Source organism: Penicillium macrosclerotiorum, assembly GCF_028827735.1.
Source record: "Penicillium macrosclerotiorum strain IBT 26536 chromosome Unknown utg000002l_segment0_segment0, whole genome shotgun sequence".
NCBI classification, from domain to species: domain Eukaryota; kingdom Fungi; phylum Ascomycota; class Eurotiomycetes; order Eurotiales; family Aspergillaceae; genus Penicillium; species Penicillium macrosclerotiorum.
The window spans coordinates 1,682,726-1,703,626 of NW_026643082.1; the positions used below are offsets into that span (position 1 = coordinate 1,682,726).

The window sequence follows — 20,901 nt, forward strand, 5'->3', positions numbered from 1 at the left end:
TAGAATCGCTTTATATAGATACCGTCATGTGCAGAATGTATCGGTTCAGGTCTTCATATAATCCTGAACATTCTTAAGAATAAGATCTGGTGAATCGAGTGGTTGACAAGCTTACCGTTTCTGTAGACGATCTAGTATTTCTTGCGATATTTGAGCGATATGAGAAAGAGCCATATCTTGTACAAGATTCGGTATAATCCTATTTAATAACAAAGCAAGGACCTATTTTTTCCAAATTCGAGGGATTATACGATAGACGTAAATCTTCATTTTGGTATTTCTTTAAGGCTTTTGCTGTTTTAAATGTGATCAATAGCGTGATAAACAGCCGTGAATTATGAAGCCTGACTAGCGCTAACGCGATTAATATATTATAGTAGTCAGATAATATAATTCGTTCCTAAATCAAGAAAAATCAAGTCTTAGATACTATTGTTGTGTCGCATGCCACCTACTTGTGTGAGATTACTATAATACCCAAAAGCATCAGCTAGATCGCCGACTAAAGCGATCCTAGCAGTAATGGTATAAGGTATTTCACTAGCGACTCGCTAGTGTGCGCGGTTCGCTAGTGAAATATGTTATATAGAGAGGAATCTAGGTAGCTCCTAGATCGCACTATCTAGATTTTATCCAAGCTTTATTTGTAAAAATAAATGACATCTCTAATTATTAACTATCTAATATTGATAAGCCTATACCCAACGTAAACGCTTTTGCAACGTTGATATCCTTGAGTATATCTAGGATCAAGTGGTAGTTCCTGAGTTGCTGGAACCGCTGCTATACCACGTTTATAAAGCGCACTCTGGAGTGTTTTACCGCAAATAGGAAGCTCTAGTTCAGCAACTATCTGAAACACGGCCTTGCAACGATTATCAAATGGAGCACATATCCAAGTGATAATATCATACAATAGATTTTCGGAAAGTTTACGCTTGCGATCACGGCCCTTGGGACGTGTAGCTTTCTGTTACTCGTAATTTACCTAGCGCATTGTGGCACCGATCTTGTTGGCAATTTGTATATATGAAAGGCCTTGCTCGCATAGTGTCAGTATAAGAAGACGCGTATCGCGATTTAGGTGCTTGAGTATAGCCGTATGTTCCGTATTGACAGTAGTAGTAGAAGGCCTACGCGACGTTTTTTTGCTTATATATTGTACTGGACAAGTGGCCTCGGGCGGGAACTACTGTAGCGAGTGTGACAGAAAGCTGTAATATGTAAGGCTGCCCTGCTGTATATAGCAACCAAGACGTCCTTTCTTTTCTACTACTATCACTGGGTGTTCTCTCAGTCTTCTCTTCATCAACCCTTAGAGGCGTTCCTATTTCGCAGACAGCGGACCTCTGACCCCAGTTCAATCCGGAGTCATGAATTACTATACTATAGAGGCGGAATAGGGGGTGGAAAATATTCCCGACCGCCCAATGTCCGTATTACGTTACCATTTTTTGTATGGCCCCTGTAGCTGTGGGATGAAAATTAACGGTATACAAACGTGCCCTCAATTGGAAAATTTTCGACACTTATTTCTTAGGGCATCGAAATCGAGCCATACCATAATTTGATCCATAGAGAATAACACCAAAAGCAATCTGGGCGCTTCGTATAGTCATTTGAGGAACAGAAATCAAGGTTCTAAATGGCTAGATGGTCCGCCCCCACCTCCTAACCTTCTCCAGTCAAACTGCATCAGCCGTGCCACCTCCTTTACCTCGGACCTCGTATCTTGGCCTATTCATCTATGAAATGAAAGACCATGAAATGAAGAAACGCCGGAGAAATATCACGTCGCGCTCATTGAAGGGATGTCGGACATGTCGGTAAGTATCGGAGGAGTGCACAGTCACAGGGTGGAAGGCACGACCATGGACTAATCCACAGCGCAGTACCCGTCACATCAAATGTGATGAGACACCCGGTGTATGCAATAATTGCAAGTCCACTGGTCGTAAATGCGATGGGTACGACATATCTCGCTTGAGCGGCACAGTGCTCCCTGTCGACATCATCCCAAATCTCGGAGACCAATTAGGCTGGGTCACAACCACGGACGAGACTCGGTGCTTTTCATACTTCACACGCTGCTCAATTCCTGGTCTGGCAACATTCTTCCACTTGCCACTCTGGCAAAAGCTCGCCATGCAGATGAGCCGTATCGACCGCGCTGTTTATCATGCCGCGACTATGTTTGGTGCCATCCACGAAGACTCCGATCATCATCGGATGCGCCTATTGGGGGAAAACCTAGGCAAATCGCGTCATCGTTTTGCCCTCGAACAGGCCTCTAGAGCATACTCCTTACTCCAGAATCGCTCGACTTCCAATGACCCCCAGTTTCGCGAAGTATTGTTGCTCTGCTGCCTCCTTTTCCTTCTCTCCGACCTGCTTCTCGGGCGGTATGACCATGCCTTCATACATTTGCGCGGTGGTCTCACGATCATAGAAGAGGCGGGAGATCAATATAACTTTCTGACTGTGCATCATGAGGGCTCCCTGCAGAATTGCTTGGTGCAGATATTCCAGCGGCTAAATTTCGAATCTGCTCTCTTCGGGGAGGGCAGACCGTTCCTTTCCTTCCGTAATGAGCGGAAGCACGATTGTCTTGATGCATGTTTTCCTTTCACAAGGCAGGGACAGCAATATGCCCATCAGTCCATTAACAACATGTTGGCTATGGGTGTTCCATTTCTTACTAAGTGTTGGTTGCTCTCTCGCTCTCAGGTTGAAGCTGATTATCAGGAATTGTTTGAGAACCAACAGCGCCTCATTTCCGGTTACCTCCGGCTGAAGGAACGGATTCAACGTTATTATGATCATTTATATCATGAATTCGACTATGTGGAAAAGCAAGGACTGGAAGTTCTTCAACTTCAATGTGATGGTCAATTGCTTAGTATAAAGACTTGTCTCCTTGACGGCCCGATACCGGACAGTTTCACTCCCGAATATGTGAAGCTGCTTGAAGCCTGCGAAAATTTCATGTCAAAATTTCCAGAACGTTCCACAGTCACTCTCGACTGTGGTGTCGTCCCTAGCCTTTATGTGGTAGCATCAAAATGCCCGCAATATATGATTCGGTTGCGGGCAATCGACACTCTGTTTTCATGGCCGCATGTGGAAGGACTTATTAATTCCAATTTTGTGGCCTCATTAGCCTTGAAAATTATGAAGGGAGAACTGCAGGGCAAGGAAACCCGAGATACCTTGTCGTTGATCGATCAGCAGGCGGAGAAAGAACTGGATCGCTTTCTTTCCGAAACGCTGATTTCAACGCCACAGGCTATTAATTGGCCCTCGATTCGTGCCGCAAAAATCCTCAGCCCTTAGATTAGAGTAGTCAAAAAAATATCCGCCACACTTAGAAGGTATTGATTGATTCTGACTCTATCAATAATTTCATCATCCACAGATTCTCACCACTATACCACGCCAACGCAAAAACCCACCTGCACGCTAGGCTCACCAATGAATGTTGTCCGTTTCATTACAAAGTAGCTTCAAACACAGCACTGGATTGACCACCCGGGGGAGCTTTCCAGACATGGACTGTCCGGAATCCTGCTTTCTTGAGCAAATTAGTCCATTGCTCTTCAGTCCGTTCCAGGGATGAAAATATCTCCATCATATGCAGATCAAGTGTTGCTGCTAGAGGTGGAATATTGGATCCTTCCGGAAGCGTGTGTTCATGTATCAACAGAACAGAGTCCTCCGCCATAGCTTCACGAATATGAGCAAGGGCTTCCAGGGCTTGCTTATCCGGAAAATCATGTAACACTGTTCGCATGTAATACGCCTTAGCACCCCGAATCGGCTGGGGCTTGAACATATCATGCGGAGTTACGCAAATGTCACCTGACAGGGGCTCTTTGATTGTATCAATCACTTGTGGAAGGTCTTGGAGAGCAAGTTTGCCCGGTAGTTCCGGGAACTGCTTCTTGAAAGCGATAAGGTCATGACCCACGCCTCCACCAATATCAACGAGCAAGATTTGATCCGGCGAAACATTGAGCTTTTCTGTCACTGGATAGATTTTGAACCAATCTTCGCCACGATGGCTTTGACTCGTCGTCATCACCGTATTGAAAGACTGTTGGGCAGCAGGATGTTTTTGAAGCCACTTGAAATAATGATCGCTAGTGTTGTAGGCGAATTGGAAAGGTGCATCCTCGGAATTCTCTGGATTCTTATATCCTTTAGACTCGAAATAGTCGAATAACTTCGCGGTGACCTGCATATTTGTATGGCTAAATGAGGAGAATTAGAATTTTTGCATGACTTGGAAGTGGAATAATCAAGACAGCGTCAAAGCTCTTACAAGTGTTTGATCATATCTCCAGCTACCGATCCGAATGCCATTCCCAATGGTAATGGCCGATATGTCTGGTTTTCAGTTTCTTGGAAGATCTGGTGGGAGCAAAGGAACCGCATGACACGTTCTGAATAGCGAAGTCAATAGAGTGACATAGTATTGATAAAGATATGATCGCTTACTTAAAAGCACTTCATCGCCTTTAGTTTGCAAAGAAAGTTCATTTAAAGTCATCTCCGCATTTTTGGATTGACTAAATGCGTCGAAAATTCCCATGCCTTGAGCGACCCGAATAACAACAATACCATAGTGCTAACCAATCAAACAATTAGTTAGACGTGCAGATTTCAACATACGGAAATAGCATACCGAGAAGCAAAACCTCTGAATCGCCACCTGAGGTGGCTCTAAAGCCGCTTGGAGCTGACTTATTATTCCATAGAGCTGCATACGCTCGGCATCTTGAATCTTCTCCGGGGGCGGGAGGTTAGACAGAACAGATGTCAAGGTCGCAGTCAGATCAGCCGTGTTTGACATTTTATAGAGCAATATATGGTTGAAGAAGGAATAAGAGTTGAATTAAAAGAAAACATTGCAAAGCGAAGCAATGAAGACCTCTTTATAGCCCAGCGCTTGGGGCTGTGGTAGACCGTGTTCGCAAATGTAGATTTGGCAAGTGTTCCATAATTGGACCAATCAACGCTATAATTTCTTCATGATTGAGTGTATTTCATTGATTATTGTCCGCTGAAATCATGCCTGCCGTCTGTATTGCCCCGCTTTGGGGCCGCCTATTATTTGGCCCCCTGCCTCTTCACGGTTGGACAAATCATATCCGAGTTACCCAACTCACACTAATCGATACAGATTCAGTTCTTTGCCAATTTTGGTCTAGTTCCAATCCTACTTGTTCCAAATGGGGAAACAAGTATGTCCTAGGGGCGCAGTCAGTGATAATTAAAGTATCTCAACCTCTCCCAGAGTATCGATTTAATCCTTCTGGAGTATTTCTCTAACCCGCAAAATCACTGCCTTGAGAACCCTGGAGCCACATACCCCATATTGGGTTGTCTATTACAATTTTCACTGCCTTGGGACCCCAGCATAGATTTTGGGCTTCGTTGTATGACCAAACACAATTCCAGATGAAGGCATAGCCACAATCAACGAAATCACCCCTGAAGCTGCAGGTGTCCTTGTCAACAACTGGGTTCTTCTTAATAAATCCGTAGTTAGCGTTATACGTGACCTCGCTTTAACTTTGCCCTGACAAACTCATCCAAGTAGCGATGTTCAGCGTCCGGCGTAAGATACCAGATCAGTGCTTCGATACCACCCCTGAGCGATGATCATAGCTATATGGAATACCACACCCTGGATCGTCATAAAAATGCACAGATAGTGCATCGAACCAGCGCATATGTTTTTTGAGAACCGACCCGAGGTTTTTGTCGGGCCACTGGTATTCTGATGCGGCAGTCTAGAAGAATTTAGTTTCCGGACCAGCCTCTCTTCTCAGGACGATAAGCTTCTTGGTGAAGGGCCAGTAAGTCCCTTTATATGCGTGTCCTTGGTAATCCAACCCAGCCATCCGAAATATCAGCTCAATTGTCTAGTATGTTGAATCTCATTACTGCAAAGTATAAAACTCGGCTCCACTGACTTCAACATATTGGCACTTGTACCTTCTAGAAAGGAGGTTATTTTTCCAATCAAACTGTTACTAGAACAGGCCACCTTCTTAAGTGCGATATGCCTCTCAAGCGAAATGAGCTACGCCATAGAAAAGCCAGAGTTGACATCCCAAACTCTCCAATGGTCAACTTGTCTCTTTATCTCCAATACAGATTGATCCCTGTAGGCACTTTACATGGGATTGCACAGCATGAGAGAACCATGGAAGGTCGATTGCTGTACTAAGCATGACGAAAAGAACACAAAAATAATTCCAATCAAGAAAAACCGTATAGATATCTCTATTCAAGACTCGTGTTTTAACTGAACGCTCAAACTCTAAACCACTGTCACTAAGAGATATATTAGTCTATGCATTCGAATCTATGGAGAGAGTCAGTCAGCCAACTTTACAGACTCGGGTTCTCGAACCTTAGACTTTACAGGATTGCCCTTGTCGGCCCTGGCGAGACCCTTGTAACCTCCCGCAACAAGCAGTCAATCAACATGGGTAGATTAGCATTGCGACCGCTTGCGGTGGGGGTGTCACGTGGAATCGCCCCCTTTGCAGAAAGCAGGAACACAACAGCTTCATTTCCAACAACCGTCTTTCTCTTCTTTATGTTTCTTTTTCTGCAATAAACGATCTTAATATTGCTTTTGTCCTGTTTCTGTTTGCATATCCAATCAGGGAGTGGCCAAAATAAAATCTTCTCGCGTCAACCGCGCTCCTCGGTGTCAAACGGTCAAACGACCTGCGTGTCTTTTTTCCAACTTCGACCGAAACAATCTAGGCTGTTGGGCTTCGTTTGGGAAAGCCAGGAATCGTCGTTCATTTCACCAATTCGACCGGGAAATACAGTCGTGCCACTCGTTTTTCACGCTACTCGCCGCTCTTCCTCTTCACCATGAAACTCCACTTGTCCTCTTCCATACTCCTTCTCCTTCCTGCCATCACAGCTGCATCGGCAGACATCAAACAAGCGACTCCCTCAAGTGTCCAAATATCGTCATCCGATCTCGGTTCCCGCTACATCGATCCAGACTCAATCGCCTCCAGTAATGTCGCCAAAGGGTCGCTGGACGTCCCTGTGGACGGCAAAGACGGCAGACCGCATGCAGGCCCTTGGGTAGAGACTAATGCCGAGCGTGACCGCAAGAGCAACAAAGGCAGCGATGAAATAGACCTTGTCTCGACAAAATTCGAGACGAAGATCCCTTCGTCTCAGCATCTCAACACGGAGGAAGGGAAAATGATCCCGCATTCCAACGGTGGCGTGATGGATGACCCGAACCGGTCGGGCCCCAAGGAAGGCACCAGGGGCACCGAGGGTGGCGTTTCAGAGAAAGGAAAAGAGAATCAGTATGCAGAGAAGGTCCCCGGAAGTCCCAAGGAGGCGCTGCCGCTGCCGCAGAGCGAGAAACAAACACTGCCATCCGACATCGACGCGACAAGTGGAAGTGGTAGCCGGACTGCGGAGGGTGCAGGAAGCCTTGGAATGTTGGAGGTGCGATTTCTTCTGTTCCACGGCCCTTTTTTTTTTTTTGAAAATGATAGCAGCTGACCGTGCAACCTTAGAAACCGGCCGATCTTCCGGACACTCCTCACGATATCCCGCACCCTAAGTCGCCTTCTCAGGCCAAGGACGACCCTTTGGCCATCGGCCATGGCTCAGCTGGCTCCTCGTCGGGCTCACATGCCAGTTCCACCTACGAGAAAACCTCAACCTCCCTCGACGACGGCGATGGACTCCACTCTCTTATTTTCGCGTTCACCATGATCATTGTATCAGAAATTGGTGACAAGACCTTCCTCGTCGCTGCCTTGATGGCAATGAGACATCCCCGCCTAGTTGTTTTTTCCTCTGCCTTCTGTGCTTTGGCTGTCATGACTGTCCTGTCTGCCATCCTTGGTCACGCCGTTCCCACTCTGATTCCCAAATCTGTCACAAAGCTCATGGCTGCGGTTCTTTTTCTCATTTTTGGTGCGAAGATGGGCAAGGAAGGCCTCGAGATGTCTCCGGATGAGGGTGTGGGCGAGGAAATGCGTGAAGTTGAGATGGAGCTTGAGGAGAAAGAGCAAGAGCAGTTGCGCATGGGTCGTCGTCGCTCCTCTATCACCCCTCACTCCTTGGAGGCTGGTCGCGTCGGTGGTCGTCCTAAGTCGCGCGGCTCAGCCAACCGCTTGCCTTCACCTCCAGAGAGTATTTCCTCCTCTTCGTCTCGTGGATCGTCTCCCCACCCCCAGCGTCGCTTGAATGACTTTATGGTGGGGATCAGCAATCTCTTCTCTCTGCTTCTCAGTCCCGCATGGGTGCAAACCTTTGCCATGACTTTTCTTGGTGAATGGGGTGACCGCAGTCAAATCGCCACTATCGCCATGGCTGCCGGTCAAGATTACTGGTGGGTGACTGTTGGCGCGATTACCGGCCATGCGATCTGTACCGCGGCCGCTGTCATTGGTGGACGAGCCATCGCCGGTCGTGTCAGTCTGCGTGTTGGTATGTATTCAAAATCTATCCAGTCGTCATTCATTCCAACGCTAACAGTGCAACAGTGACTTTGGGTGGTGCTACGGCATTCTTGGTGTTTGGCGTCATTTACATGATAGAAGCTCTTTACTAAGGGGGCAGAGTATTTTCAATCGATGTGTCTTAATGTGTTTCTAGGCGATTAGGCCTGTTTACTCAACCTGGGTGTAAAAGTCGGAAATGTCCTGCGGGATATCTCTATAATAATGATATAATTTATTGCAATTGATGTATAATGTCCAACTGGAATAATCTATATCTAGATATTTCGCTTTTTTGTGGTAATTGAGCTGTCCATTTGACACGGCGATGTTGGTGCAACGCATCGGTAAGCAATAGCAGCCTCGGGCTATACCTAGTGTAGGACACGTACGCAACGTGTGGAAAGGTTTCGGGAGTTGAGTGGATGACAATATACAGCCTTATCACAATATTGTAACGGGTAATATGGCCATTTCTTGCTTCACTTGGTAATACATCCAGAGAAGCTTAGTGAAGCGGTCTACCGAGATCTATTCGAGATCAGCTCTCTTCGGCAGCGCAGCCATCAACTCCCTTCAAGAGTGTTACATGTTTGGGACATACCCCACCCCCGGTACTCACCCCGCTTACTAATTGATGGATACCAACCAATTATAAGACTGTATTGATTAGGGTTTAGGGTTTTGCCTTGTATTGCAGGCCAGAATATTACAGGTCACATGTTCTTTGTTTTTAATAGTCAAAAACGGTTAGCCTTGTCGGATCAACCATATTCCAGCTTGTTGGCCGAGTGCTTACCCCATAACCCCTAATCGCGTTCTTGCCTTCCCATTTTTCTTTGATACATCGTCCCGTGAATTGATTTTTGTACTCACCTTCATTCTCCCTTCAATTTGAGAAGTTTCGGGTTGTGTTTACGATAACCGATCATCTTGGGAGCGCCCTGGGACCGCGTTTGTTCCAAACCAATCATAACGTGTGACTCCAACAGGACTACTCGGTACACCGCCTCAGATGGCGCGTGCTGTGAGATCCATGCCTCAGCGTCGAGTGACCCGAAGCCAAAGCCGGGAACTCGAGGATTCGGTGCAGGAGCGAGGCCCTTTGAAAAATGCGGAGAACGGAAGATTGCCGACCAAGTGTGAGTGGTGAATCTGCTTTCATGATTGAATTTCCATTTGCAGACAATCACTCGTTATCCATGAAGACTATAACAGTCGATGCATCAATTGTTATGATCCATTGCCCATTCTTTTCTTTCTTTTTTCTCAATCAAAAGCTTCCATCTTATTTCGATATCGATCTGTTGCAATAGATAGCACTTTCTGACCTTTCGCAGCCCTTGCCCCGGTGATTGAGCAATCGCCTGCCTCGCGAGTTCCTGATGCTCCCAGCAATGAGGAAGGCAACACTAACATTTCAGGGACAACGTTTTTGCCGCATGATTCTGACTCTGAAGATGGGGCACTTGACCCCGTTGATATGGTTGATGAAGTGCAAGACCTTCAACAAGCTGCATCGCGTGTTCTGGACCTGGTCGGCACCGGCTCCTCGGATCCTAAAGGCATTGTCGAGGCAGTGAAGCTCATTGCCAACCCGATGAACACGGTCAGCAAGCGGCTCAAGCGTTCCTTGAAGAAGTTGGTAGACATCATGAAAGTGTTCGGAAACCAAGCCTTCATTGATGTCGCACGAGTCAAAACCATGATTCCCAGTGTGACTTTAGGCGATGAGGATAAAGTATGGAGTCCGATTCCGATCTTGCAGAAAGCCAATTGTGCTCGCCTGGCCCTTGATGTGATATTGGCCAGCTCCGGCTCCCAAACACCTCGCCAGGTTATAGAAACTCTGGAGAAACACTTTCCTTTGCCCTTTATGGACAAATTTGTCAAGAAGAGCCAATCCTTGCAACCTGGGTTTAGTGTTGCTGTTAAACCGACCTTCGAATTGGCGCTCGAGATTCGTACTCAATACTTCATCACTGAGCTGGAGAGATGCCAAGGGGAAAAGGGCTTCGACCCCGCCGCTATCCTGAAGGGGGTTTTTTACGACGAGCTCGCCCTGGAAGACGCCGATGACTCTCCCATCGACCCTGGCTCGCTTCGAGGATTCAAGCTTGCTCCTACTTTCGAAGACGAGAATGGATGTCTACCTGACAATTTCCAGGATGATGTCAGTGATCTAGTCAGCGAGCTAGAGACATATCTTTTCGACGATGATGGCGCTGCTAATATACAGGGCCTGAAAGCTGTTTTTCCCTGGCAGCGATTCTGTCTTCGCACAGCACGATTCGTCCACGCCAGAGACAAAGAGGTCAACCAGCAGCTATTGGCGATGCCAAGTTTTAGTGATATCCACGACTCCCTTGTGGACAAAATTGAGAACCAAATCCATGAAAGCGATAATCTTGTCGCCCAAAAAAATCTCCAGGAACAATTTATCGATTCAAACAACGAGACCGCCGTATCTAGCGATCATATTGTTAGCACACCAGAGCAATCCAGAACAGTGTTCTCTCCGGCTCAAATTCACGGGAACCAGAGTGCTCCTCGAGAACGTAGTGCTGCTGTCAGGTCTTCCGTGCAGAGTCGTCGGGTAACTCTTCCACCACGTGTTCAAGAGGGTAGCCTCGCTCATAGCTCATCGCCAGCCGGCCAGAATAAAGAGAAAAGGAAGAAGCGACAGTCTCTTCGGGAAGAGATGGATGAATTTGCTGAATTCTTAAGAGCCCGACGTGACTCTGATCGTGACTCCCATCATCTCAGTTCTCCCGCAGCTCAGGCCGTATCGGAACTCCAAGCCGCAACGCCGGAGGCGAACAGAAGAGGCTATCATGTTCCCCGTGAGACCAGCATCACTGCAGGCCGCACTGAGATTGCTGGTACTCCTGAGCCCGAGCCTGAGCCCCAGCAGTTGACTCCCAGGCCATACAAAAACACTCAGGGTGACAGCCCCGCAGTAAATCCCATTGACGAGGCCTTGATCTTCGGCCCACCAAGTGAGATCGAAGTATCGGCCAGTCCCGAGGGCTCCGAACGAATCAATCGAGTCAGCCATAATGCAGGCAGGTACCTTGTTTCCCCCCAACGAGGCCGATACTTCGACTCTCCGCAAGCCAGTCGAACTCGGGCCAGCCCGCGTCGTACAATTTTCGATCGCCAGCCAAATGCTTCTAGAGTGATCTTCTCGCCGGACGCTCCAAACGCGGAGACGCCCCGCGCTCCGCCCGATCAATTGGCCTCCAGAAAACGAGGGCGCGTGGATTCCGAGGACGAGGGGAGTGATGACGACGCGTTCACCCAGGACACCGCCATTCATAATGTTGCCGAGCGGAGAGCTCAAAAGCCACCGCAGGCTCGCCCAACCGAAAAGAGACCGCGGGTTGAGGATAACGTGTCTGTCGAGATAACGCAGCGGACACAAGCAAGCGACCACCGGAGATCGGCTCCTCAGGTGTCAACCCAGGTTGCTTCGCCCCCGGCACCCGCTGTTGCTCATGATTATGCACCCCCTCCATCATCGTCCAGATGGGCTGACCACATTGGTACCGGGGCCATAGCTCGCGGGGGCGGAGGGCGGTGGACGCAAGCCGAAGAAGACCGTCTCATTTTTCTCGCTACGAGACACGGAACAGGGTGGGCGGCGATCAAGCGTGCGGATGACATCTGCCCGGAGTCGGAAGGTGGTCCCTTGTTGACTCATCGGACACAAGTCAATCTCAAAGACAAGGCACGAACAATCGTGAACAGATGCATCCGGTAAGAAGACATGCTGCTTAATTGATTTGTCAACTAGTGCTAACTTGAAGGCCTGCAGGAATGGAGAAGCCATCCCCGTCGGCTTCCATAACATCAAACCTGTCTCGAATTAATTCCCATTGCCCCTGGTCACTTTCTTATTCTCGGGCTTTTCTAACGATGTGACGATGATTCCCCCTCCTCTTGCTTGGTTATTTGATTGCTATTTGATTGCTACCCCACGCCACCTTCAGGGCCAGAAGGTCTTACCAATGAGCTATGTCTTTATATGCTTTTTTCGGGGCTACTGTTCTTTTGCTCCCATCCACCAACTTTGTCGCTCTCGAGATGCATAGGCTTAATCGTGGTGTGAGCTTTCTACAATATAATGCAATGATCCATGTTGATCTTGAGTTATTTCAACGGCGCATTCTTATACCGAAAAAGGATTTCGAAGTCCATTCGGAAGGCAGCAAATGCCTAGTCTTAACTCTCTAAGAGCATAGTTCCACCTGGAACCTGTAACGAATGTATAATAGGCCTCATCATTCAAACCCTATCATTCCACTTTCCCACGGCATCCAGCGCCGAGCCCGGCCTGCGGGCCAGCTAATCCTGTCTATCGCCCATCGCGCATTAGGAGGCCCCCTCGTCTTTCAGTGAAATACGTAGGGTTTATCATTTCTGTATGCCCGGAGGGAGGTGGGGGTACACTATATAGCAAAGAATAACAGGACAAAGAAGGTGATCCTCGGTACCCCCTTTTACAGGAGCAGACCGAGCCCAGCAACAAACGCACCGGCCACGGATGAGCCTGCACGTAGTGACCCGGCGGCGTTGATGGTGGGCGACGGGGTGGCGCTCGAACTTGTCACGCCGGCGGTACGGGAGGCTGCGGCGCCCGAACTGGCCTTGGAGACCATCGAATCCGGGGCTGTCAGGATGCCGGTCGGCACGGAGGTCGGGTTCATGTTTGTCGGGGCGACGACGATGCCGCCGGCCGCAGTGGACGCGGTGGCGGTGGCAGTCGCGCCATTGTCGGAGTTAGAGAGCACGGCGTACTGACCGGTGCTGAGGACCATGTAGGCATTTTCGCCGCCGCCTGGAGAGAGGTTGGTATTAGCATTGAGTCGGACAACGCCCCATGGGGGTTTTGCTGGTACTCTCCCTTGGAGTGGAAATGGGAACGGTATGAGGCTTACAATGGTCACTAGGGTAGCCCGTGCACGCGGCTGAACACTTGCTGTCGTCAACCTTGTCCGAGTTGGGCGGGATGGCGTTGCTGCAAGCGCAGGTCGAGCCCTTGGTCAGCGCCGCGATCTTATACCCGGCCTTGGTACACCGGCTGAGACACAGGCCGTAGGCCTGGTAGTTGTCCTGGGCGGAATCAGTCAAGTCCGGGACGGTCGAATAGCAGCCGAGTTTTGTGTATCCGGAAGATGCCCCAGCGAGAACCGGCAAAGCGAGGGCAATTGAGGCCAGGAAGTGTTGCGGACGCATATTGAAGAAGAGGCTAAGACGGCGAATAGATATTCACGAGAGCAAGAGAGAGAGAGAGAAAGAGAGAGAGAGAGAGGGTGAGGGTGAGGGGAAAGGAAAGAAGTGAACGACTGAACTCGGATGGTCGAAGAAAGAGTGTATCAAGGGGATTGAGAAGATGTGAGAAAGGAGCATGCGGAATGCCACGGATTATAACGAGAAAAGCGTGGATGAGGGCGAGCAAAACCAAAAAGGTGAAGCGATGCTTTAACCCTAAAGCTCAGCCTGACATTGTGGTTCGTTCCGCCCCCAGGAAACATGAACCAGGAACGCCCGGCTCAATGGAGTTGATGGAGCTATACCGAGTGGATGGAGATTATGGAGCCTCGAGAGTCCCCGAAAAGCCTCAAGCGAGCAGCGATGACATCGTGATTGTCCAGGGATCAGCTCTGAAACACTAACCGAATGCTCTATTGAACTCTGCAGCTGCGCATTATTGGCCGGGTCGGCATTGATCGCCCTGATCGTCGGCACCGGAGGAAGACAAGTGGATGCCCTTGCTGACTGCTCGAACGAGCACCATCGCTAGTTTGAAACCTGAAACTCCGTCGGGGTCCTCGGGGCCCCGTTTGTCTTTGGGGAGTGGTTCATGTGGCCGCTTCAAACGGTTTGAGCGAACCCGCGTGGATCATGGTGGGTTGTGAGGCATAGATCGGATTGGTTCAATGGCTCGCCCTGGTGGCGCAGAGGTGGAGCCGAGGAAAAGAAGCACCAAAAAGGATGATTCTTCTCCGGTGATTGAGGGTTTTCCATAGGGATATTGATGATTTGTATTATTGTTGTTCACTGCTTATCACCAACCGGAGCGTCATCCTACGTTTGGGGTCTTTACCCCCTATTTTGGATCTTGCCCATCTTGGTAGAAGTCGGTATAGAGCTGATGCTGGATGCGCTCCGGGCTGACCTTCCGTGATTGACGCGTTTTACACTCCGAAAAAGTATCCTTAGGGCCGCTAACGTTCCCCAATGACGCAGTGGAGGATCCTCTGCGACAATCCTCATAGATGCCCAGGACCATCATCATATATCTGTGCACAAAGCACTGACTATGGAGTACAGAATCATCCTGCTGCCTCCCGAGAGAGGGTTTCTCAATCCCGCATAGACCCTGCTCGCGTGCCTGTTCCATGAATTGGTGTTCCATTCCCCTCGCGGTTCCAGGGATTTTCTTAGTTCGTTCCGCCGGTTCCACTGCCTTTCCACCCGCTGCCAGCGGAACACAATGCTTGGCTCAGGTTGGCGTTTCTGTACCCCTGCAGCCTCGGTCAAGCAACCACGTCTCTCGACAGGCCAATTCTTCATCGTTCCATTTTCTTTGCTATATACATCGATCTTCCTATTTATCTTTCCATCCATTGCCTACGTGACATTGCATTGCCGACCGCGTCGGCAACCAGCAAAGACCTGCCGATTGGGGAAAACGGCGGCAGCAACCGCCCAACCGACCAGCCGCTGAGGGGAAGATAAGCAGATAGCTCCGATAACGCCATTTCGTGCTTCTCATGGCTCTTACTTCTTCTCATCTTCCCATTTCTTGCACATAGCTTCATATAGAATTTGTGCCAGTATCGAGTATATTGACCAACCCCGGCACCATGAAGCCTCTCGCCTTCCTGGGTCTGGCCGTGCCATCGGCCCTCGCATTGGGCATCCCCGCACAACAGATTATCTCCCCCAAGAAGGGCTTCTCCAACGGGGCCTTTGAACCCTCGGCCCGAGAAACCTGCCCGCAGACATCGAAGGTTCCAATTCCGCATGATGGATTACATTCGTCCTTGGACTTCCTCCGAGATACAGGGTTCCGCGCCCGCCAGGCCACACGACTCTCCCGGGCAGTCCAGGTGCCCACGACCGTCGGCGACTTCGCGACGGACCCGTACGACGAGTCCTTCGATGCAATTGTGGAGTTCCAATCTCTTTTGGAGGAGATGTTCCCGCTAGTGTAAGTGGTGGAATGTGTGGAACGGCTATGAACGGGACAAAACGATCTGTATAGAACAGGACACTCGGGCTGACCATTCATCTAGGCACGCTGAAGCAGAGGTTGAGCACATCAACAGACTTGGATTAGTCTTCACTTTCCAAGGTGCTGATACGACACGGAAGCCTATCCTGTTCATGGCCCACCAGGATGTCGTGCCCATTGATGACCCGTCGGACTGGACGTACCCGCCCTTCGACGGTGTGTTCGATGGCGAGTGGATCTGGGGCCGCGGATCCAGCGATTGCAAGAACGTATTGATCGGACTCCTGTCTACTCTGGAGGACCTGGTGTCGCAAAACTGGCGCCCCCAGCGCACCGTCGTCCTGGCCTTTGGCTTTGACGAAGAGTCGCATGGATTCCTAGGCGCCGGGGCAATTGCCCCGGCCCTGGAGAAGAAATACGGCAAAGACAGCTTCGAGTTTATCCTAGACGAGGGTGGCATGGGCCTCCAGAGCCTTGGAGATAACACAGAGATTTTGTATGCACTACCGGGCGTCGGCGAGAAGGGCAGCCTGGATCTGGTCATGGAGATGGCTGTTCCGGGTGGCCACAGCTCCGTCCCGCCTGCGCACACAGGTATTGGCATCATGGCCGAGATCCTGTATGAGCTGGAGCGCCAGGACCTCTTCAAGCCGCGTCTAGATCCTGCGCACCCGTCGTACGGCATGCTCGAGTGCCAGGCACGGTACTCGCCCGAGTCCGTCGAGGCCTGGCTGGCCGACAAGCTGGCCGAGGGCGATGCTGAGGCGTTGGGCGAAGCCGTCGCCCAGTCTCGCGGCCCTGCAGTGCGCTACACGCTGCAAACCTCCCAGGCGGCAGATTTGATCCACGGCGGCGTCAAGACCAACGCCCTGCCAGAAAAGATCTCGGCGATCGTGAACTACCGCGTGGCGCTGCACATGACGCCCGAGCAAATCCGCGAGCGCGCAGTGCGCATCATCTCGCCTATCGCTCGAGCTCACAACATCAGCCTGACCGTCGACTTCCCCGGCATCGCAACCACCGAGGACGAGCTCAGCGGGTCAGGCGACCGCACTCTAGTCCTGTCTCCGCTCATGGAGCCCCTGAACCCAGCTCCAATCTCTCCCACAAACCCACTCACATCGAAGACGTGGGCCCGCTTCTCCGGCGTCGCGCGTAGCGTCTTCGAGTCACACCCTAACCCCCTGACCCAAATGACCCCAGCTGGCGAGTCCGAGTCGACCCCGACAGTGGTAGTGACTGGCGATATCATGACCGGGAACACTGACACGCGCTTCTACTGGTCTCTGTCGGAGAACATCTACCGCTGGAGCCCGTCGCGAGCCGGCGGTACTCTCAACATTCACACTGTGGATGAGCGGATCCGGTTGGACGTGCACCTGGAAGCTATTATGCTGTACTATGGTAAGTGCTCTGTCTCCACTAACCCACTAACCACTCCCCCCCCTTTATGCGACTGATATAGTCCGGGACAGCGCTAATGAAACCGGTCGGCAGATTTGATCCGTTCATTTGATGGATGGGACGAAGATTCAGAGTAAAATGCAGTAGTAGGGATTAAATACGTAGCACATTCTGCACATTATGGTACTTAGGGGATACAATTCCGTGTAGCCCTATGAAAGGCCATTACAATGGACATGAGAAGCTGATCTAGCGGTGTGAAAAGGTATGTTGTAAACGAGAAGAATCAAAAATGATATTTACATGTGCCTAGAGGGATTGAAAGCCTTGCAGATGTAGAGTGAATTCGTATGCTATGTGTAAACGCAAATGACTTTCGCAATGTCGAATGGGCTATTGAGAGAGAATGGGGGGAGGGGAAGGTGATGATGTATGGACGTCCCATACATATAAAGCGTATCACTGTTTATGATGGTCATTAACCGTAATTTGGATAGTATTCGATATCAATCCCGTCCTGATTAAACGCACTGTAGGAGCAGGAAATTGTCTTGACCCAACTGTTCCCCATCCTCTCTTATTCGTTGTCCGTAACTGCAATAACGGTCGATTTGAATTTTCTGGCGGAAACTCGGCGGCGGAACAAGATATCGCTCTCGCGGTAGGATCTGTTCTTGAGCTCAGGAAGGAAGAAGAAGGCCATAACCCAGCATACGAGAGCAGTACCGGCCCATACATATCCACACTTGCCAGCCAGGTTCCAGCCGGTCGTGTTCAGCATCTTAGAGGCGAGGTAGATCATAGGGATTTCCGCAATGTAGTAGGCAGCCCGGCCAACGGCGGTACTGAGAGCACGAAGACGGACCGAAGAGGTCTCGGAGATGATTGTGTATGAAATAGGTCCCTGGGTTAGGGCAAATACGAAGGAAATAATGACGCCTAGACTGGCCTGGGCGAGGTTGGTCGAGTTGTTCTGTGCGATAGAAGCGCAAATACCAAGAATGATGAGCAGGACCACGTTAGTGGCTGTACCCCAGAGGTAGAGGAAAGCACGGTCCGGAGTGATGCCAGCCTCTAAGCGAGAAGGTAAGCACTAGCATTATTTAATGACTATTATCAAAAGAGGAACACCACTCACGTTCGAAGAAGTAAGTTGCCTGGTTTGAAATGAGGTTACCAGCAAAATTTTGTGACATGTACATCAAGCAGATGATTGTAGTTCGTCGCAAATCAGTCCCCTTGATCAAGTCAAGAAGAGTAGGAGCACCACCTATTTCTTCTTCTATCTTAACTGTTCGCTCAATCATGGCAAGAGACTGCTGGGCATGTTCGGGATTCTTTTCCCCAAGGCGCTCAATGGATCGAAGTGCCTCCTTCTTGCGGCCGCGACGGATAAGCCACCAAGGAGACTCGGGGGCGAGAAACACGAGGATTAAGAGAGGAGTCTAGAGGAGTCAATCCTTGTACAGAAGAGGGGTTGGGTTTTAGATATGATGTAGGAAGGCTCACAGGGAAGATCCATTGCAAAGCGATAGGAACTCGCCATGCCCACTCATTTAGCTTCTTGTTATAGCCGTAGGTGGCGCCGGCCACAATAATAGAGCCGATAGACCAACTCATTTGCAGAGTAGCTGTGCAGGCACCTCGGAGGGAAATTGGAACAATCTCACTGGCATAGGCGGGGGAATTTGCAATGAAGAATCCCCAGGGCACGCCTTCCAAAGCTTGTCCAACCACAAGAAGAGTCAGAGAGTTGGCCTAGGATCGCATTTGTTAGACCAATGGAGGTTTAATGTCCAGTCAAACGAGATCAAACTAGACTCACAAAGAAGGAAACAAAAATGGTAGCATTCATCAAAATTAAAGCAATAATGGTTGTCCAGCGATAACCAATACGAGAAGTAATTGGGCCAGCCAAAAAAACGCCGACAAAAGCGCCACATTGTCCAGATTGGAAGAGGGCACTTTGCCAGCGGGTCGGGATGCTATAGCTGCCATCCGTGGTCTGGACCCCATACTTCATTTTAAACGGTGTGAGAGCGACAAAGTTGGTGTTCAAAAACATATCGAAGGATTCCATGACCTGAGAGGGGAATTAATCGATCCTCCTGTCGAGAACATCTCCATCTATCACCACGAACTCCGAATCTGGGGAAATGTGGGGGAAAATAAACTCATACAATAGTGAAGCACATGATAAAAGCCCATAGACATGCCCAGGGATGCTTTCTGGCTGCTCTCCAAGTGCTTTCGGCGTGCTCGCGGTTCTCACCGTCAAAGGCATCGTGCATGAGGACTGGGTCTTTCAGGGCCTCCGAATGGCTGATGTCTGTCTTTTCGGTGTGAGCATCACCCTCTGTCGGCTCATCTCTGGTGATGACAGCATTTGAATCCGTGGTTGACTTCATGGCTGGCTTCTCACGTCGCAATCGAAACCATGTGGGGAGAGGGAAGGGGGGCGCTATCTGGGGACTTTAAGTCAATCATGATATCTGCGCATCTACAACCGAACAAGCAGGGGTAGGCACGACCCAGTACCTCCAAGCTTTTTACTAAAGTCAGCCCCACCTTGATTCAGCCTACGGTTAGCTAGAAATTGCCCTATTGGACTGGAGGATTGGTCCTATGTCCTAGTCAGAACAAGGCTGACCAACCGGTGTCGCGAAGGACGTTAGGTATCCGCTGGGCACCACAGATGGTGCTCGAGTAACTTGCATCCTTGGCGGGGGTCAACAGGTTGAAGTAACAGGTTATTCGTTCTCAGGATTTTCAGTTCCGACCACTAGAAGGTCGAGTCCGAGTCTTTCTCGACGATAGTTCTTCTGGTCTATGGACCGATGGGCCCGGAGAGGATGTCCACTAAAACACAATGGAAAGCCAAGCAGGTAAGGATGACCACTTCAACTACTTATCCCGAGGCCTTGATTCTCATCAAGCGAGAATGAAAAATGACGCGCTACTTTGCTACTTTGCTACTTTGGGTGTGCTCGGTCTGCTAGTCTCAATCTATACCTAGGGCTCGGGGACACTGTCATGTCCCCCGATCACCCGATCAGCCCAGCGATCCATAGATATACGGCAAACATATCGACCGCATGATCCATTGTCGGAGTTCATAGTAAATTTTTCGGCCTCATTCTAGGAGCTTGGTTAATTTCGACTTGGTAGGCTCCACAAGAAGGCTTGTATCGACCTTTTTGGTAGGCTTCGTGAGCCTGGTAATGCTTGTTTGACACCCCCGCATTTGACCTTCCGCATGATCTCCACGTGAAATGAAATAATACGATGAAACCCAGTGGAATCGACCGAAGATCCTCCGATTCTCTTTTCCCCAGCCCATGGGCACCTGGTCGCCTCGCATGATTTTCTTGATACTTTGCCAAGCTTCAATCCGCGTCCGTCTAATGTGATCTCCGCCATGTCCGGCCTCCATCTGCCTCTTCTCCAGCACCCTAGTTGCTAGAAACTACAGTAAAAGGGAACCATATCCGACAAGACACCTACGTCCCTTTTGTTTCTTCCTGTCCATGCCATTCAAGGACCAGCGAGAAGAAGACATCACGCTAATAAGTATTATAAAAAGCATTGTGTGATGGCAGTTCTGTTGGTTTGATCAGGGCTATTGCAACTACGATTCATAAAGAAATCTGGCGAGCTTGTTTTTTCGTTCTACCAGAAGAGATTTCCGTATTTGCAGCAATACTAGAATCTCCGTCTAACATTGAAGCATGAATTCATAAGCACTTGTTAATA

At 49.6% G+C, this 20,901-nt stretch overlaps 7 protein-coding genes across 7 annotated transcripts; 4 read left to right on the forward strand and 3 right to left on the reverse strand.

Moving 5' to 3' along the window:
* Positions 1-1,811: 1,811 nt before the first annotated feature.
* Positions 1,812-3,333, forward strand: N7462_001753 (Zn(II)2Cys6 transcription factor domain-containing protein; the record flags this gene model as incomplete). Its single annotated transcript, XM_057073479.1, has 2 exons — positions 1,812-1,826; positions 1,888-3,333. The coding sequence occupies 2 exons, from the start codon at positions 1,812-1,814 to the stop codon at positions 3,331-3,333; spliced, it is 1,461 nt and encodes a 486-aa protein (XP_056937120.1).
* Positions 3,334-3,490: 157 nt separating this feature from the next.
* N7462_001754 (uncharacterized protein) lies at positions 3,491-4,852 on the reverse strand (the record flags this gene model as incomplete). The annotated part of the gene is made up of 4 exons (XM_057073480.1): positions 3,491-4,250; positions 4,322-4,442; positions 4,498-4,627; positions 4,685-4,852. 4 exons carry the CDS (start codon positions 4,850-4,852, stop codon positions 3,491-3,493), a joined length of 1,179 nt encoding a protein of 392 aa, XP_056937121.1.
* A 2,045-nt stretch (positions 4,853-6,897) lies between these two features.
* N7462_001755 (TMEM165/GDT1 family protein) lies at positions 6,898-8,614 on the forward strand (the record flags this gene model as incomplete). Its single annotated transcript, XM_057073481.1, has 3 exons — positions 6,898-7,497; positions 7,569-8,490; positions 8,547-8,614. The coding sequence occupies 3 exons, from the start codon at positions 6,898-6,900 to the stop codon at positions 8,612-8,614; spliced, it is 1,590 nt and encodes a 529-aa protein (XP_056937122.1).
* A 902-nt stretch (positions 8,615-9,516) lies between these two features.
* N7462_001756 (telomere repeat binding factor family protein) lies at positions 9,517-12,373 on the forward strand (the record flags this gene model as incomplete). Its single annotated transcript, XM_057073482.1, has 3 exons — positions 9,517-9,643; positions 9,842-12,260; positions 12,319-12,373. The coding sequence occupies 3 exons, from the start codon at positions 9,517-9,519 to the stop codon at positions 12,371-12,373; spliced, it is 2,601 nt and encodes an 866-aa protein (XP_056937123.1).
* Positions 12,374-13,003: 630 nt separating this feature from the next.
* Positions 13,004-13,739, reverse strand: N7462_001757 (WSC domain-containing protein; the record flags this gene model as incomplete). The annotated part of the gene is made up of 2 exons (XM_057073483.1): positions 13,004-13,341; positions 13,442-13,739. 2 exons carry the CDS (start codon positions 13,737-13,739, stop codon positions 13,004-13,006), a joined length of 636 nt encoding a protein of 211 aa, XP_056937124.1.
* Positions 13,740-15,373: 1,634 nt separating this feature from the next.
* Positions 15,374-17,285, forward strand: cps1 (Gly-Xaa carboxypeptidase; the record flags this gene model as incomplete). Its single annotated transcript, XM_057073484.1, has 3 exons — positions 15,374-15,720; positions 15,806-17,148; positions 17,242-17,285. 3 exons carry the CDS (start codon positions 15,374-15,376, stop codon positions 17,283-17,285), a joined length of 1,734 nt encoding a protein of 577 aa, XP_056937125.1.
* A 440-nt stretch (positions 17,286-17,725) lies between these two features.
* N7462_001759 (uncharacterized protein) lies at positions 17,726-19,556 on the reverse strand (the record flags this gene model as incomplete). The annotated part of the gene is made up of 5 exons (XM_057073485.1): positions 17,726-18,222; positions 18,287-18,593; positions 18,658-18,906; positions 18,974-19,231; positions 19,329-19,556. The coding sequence occupies 5 exons, from the start codon at positions 19,554-19,556 to the stop codon at positions 17,726-17,728; spliced, it is 1,539 nt and encodes a 512-aa protein (XP_056937126.1).
* Positions 19,557-20,901: the final 1,345 nt, after the last annotated feature.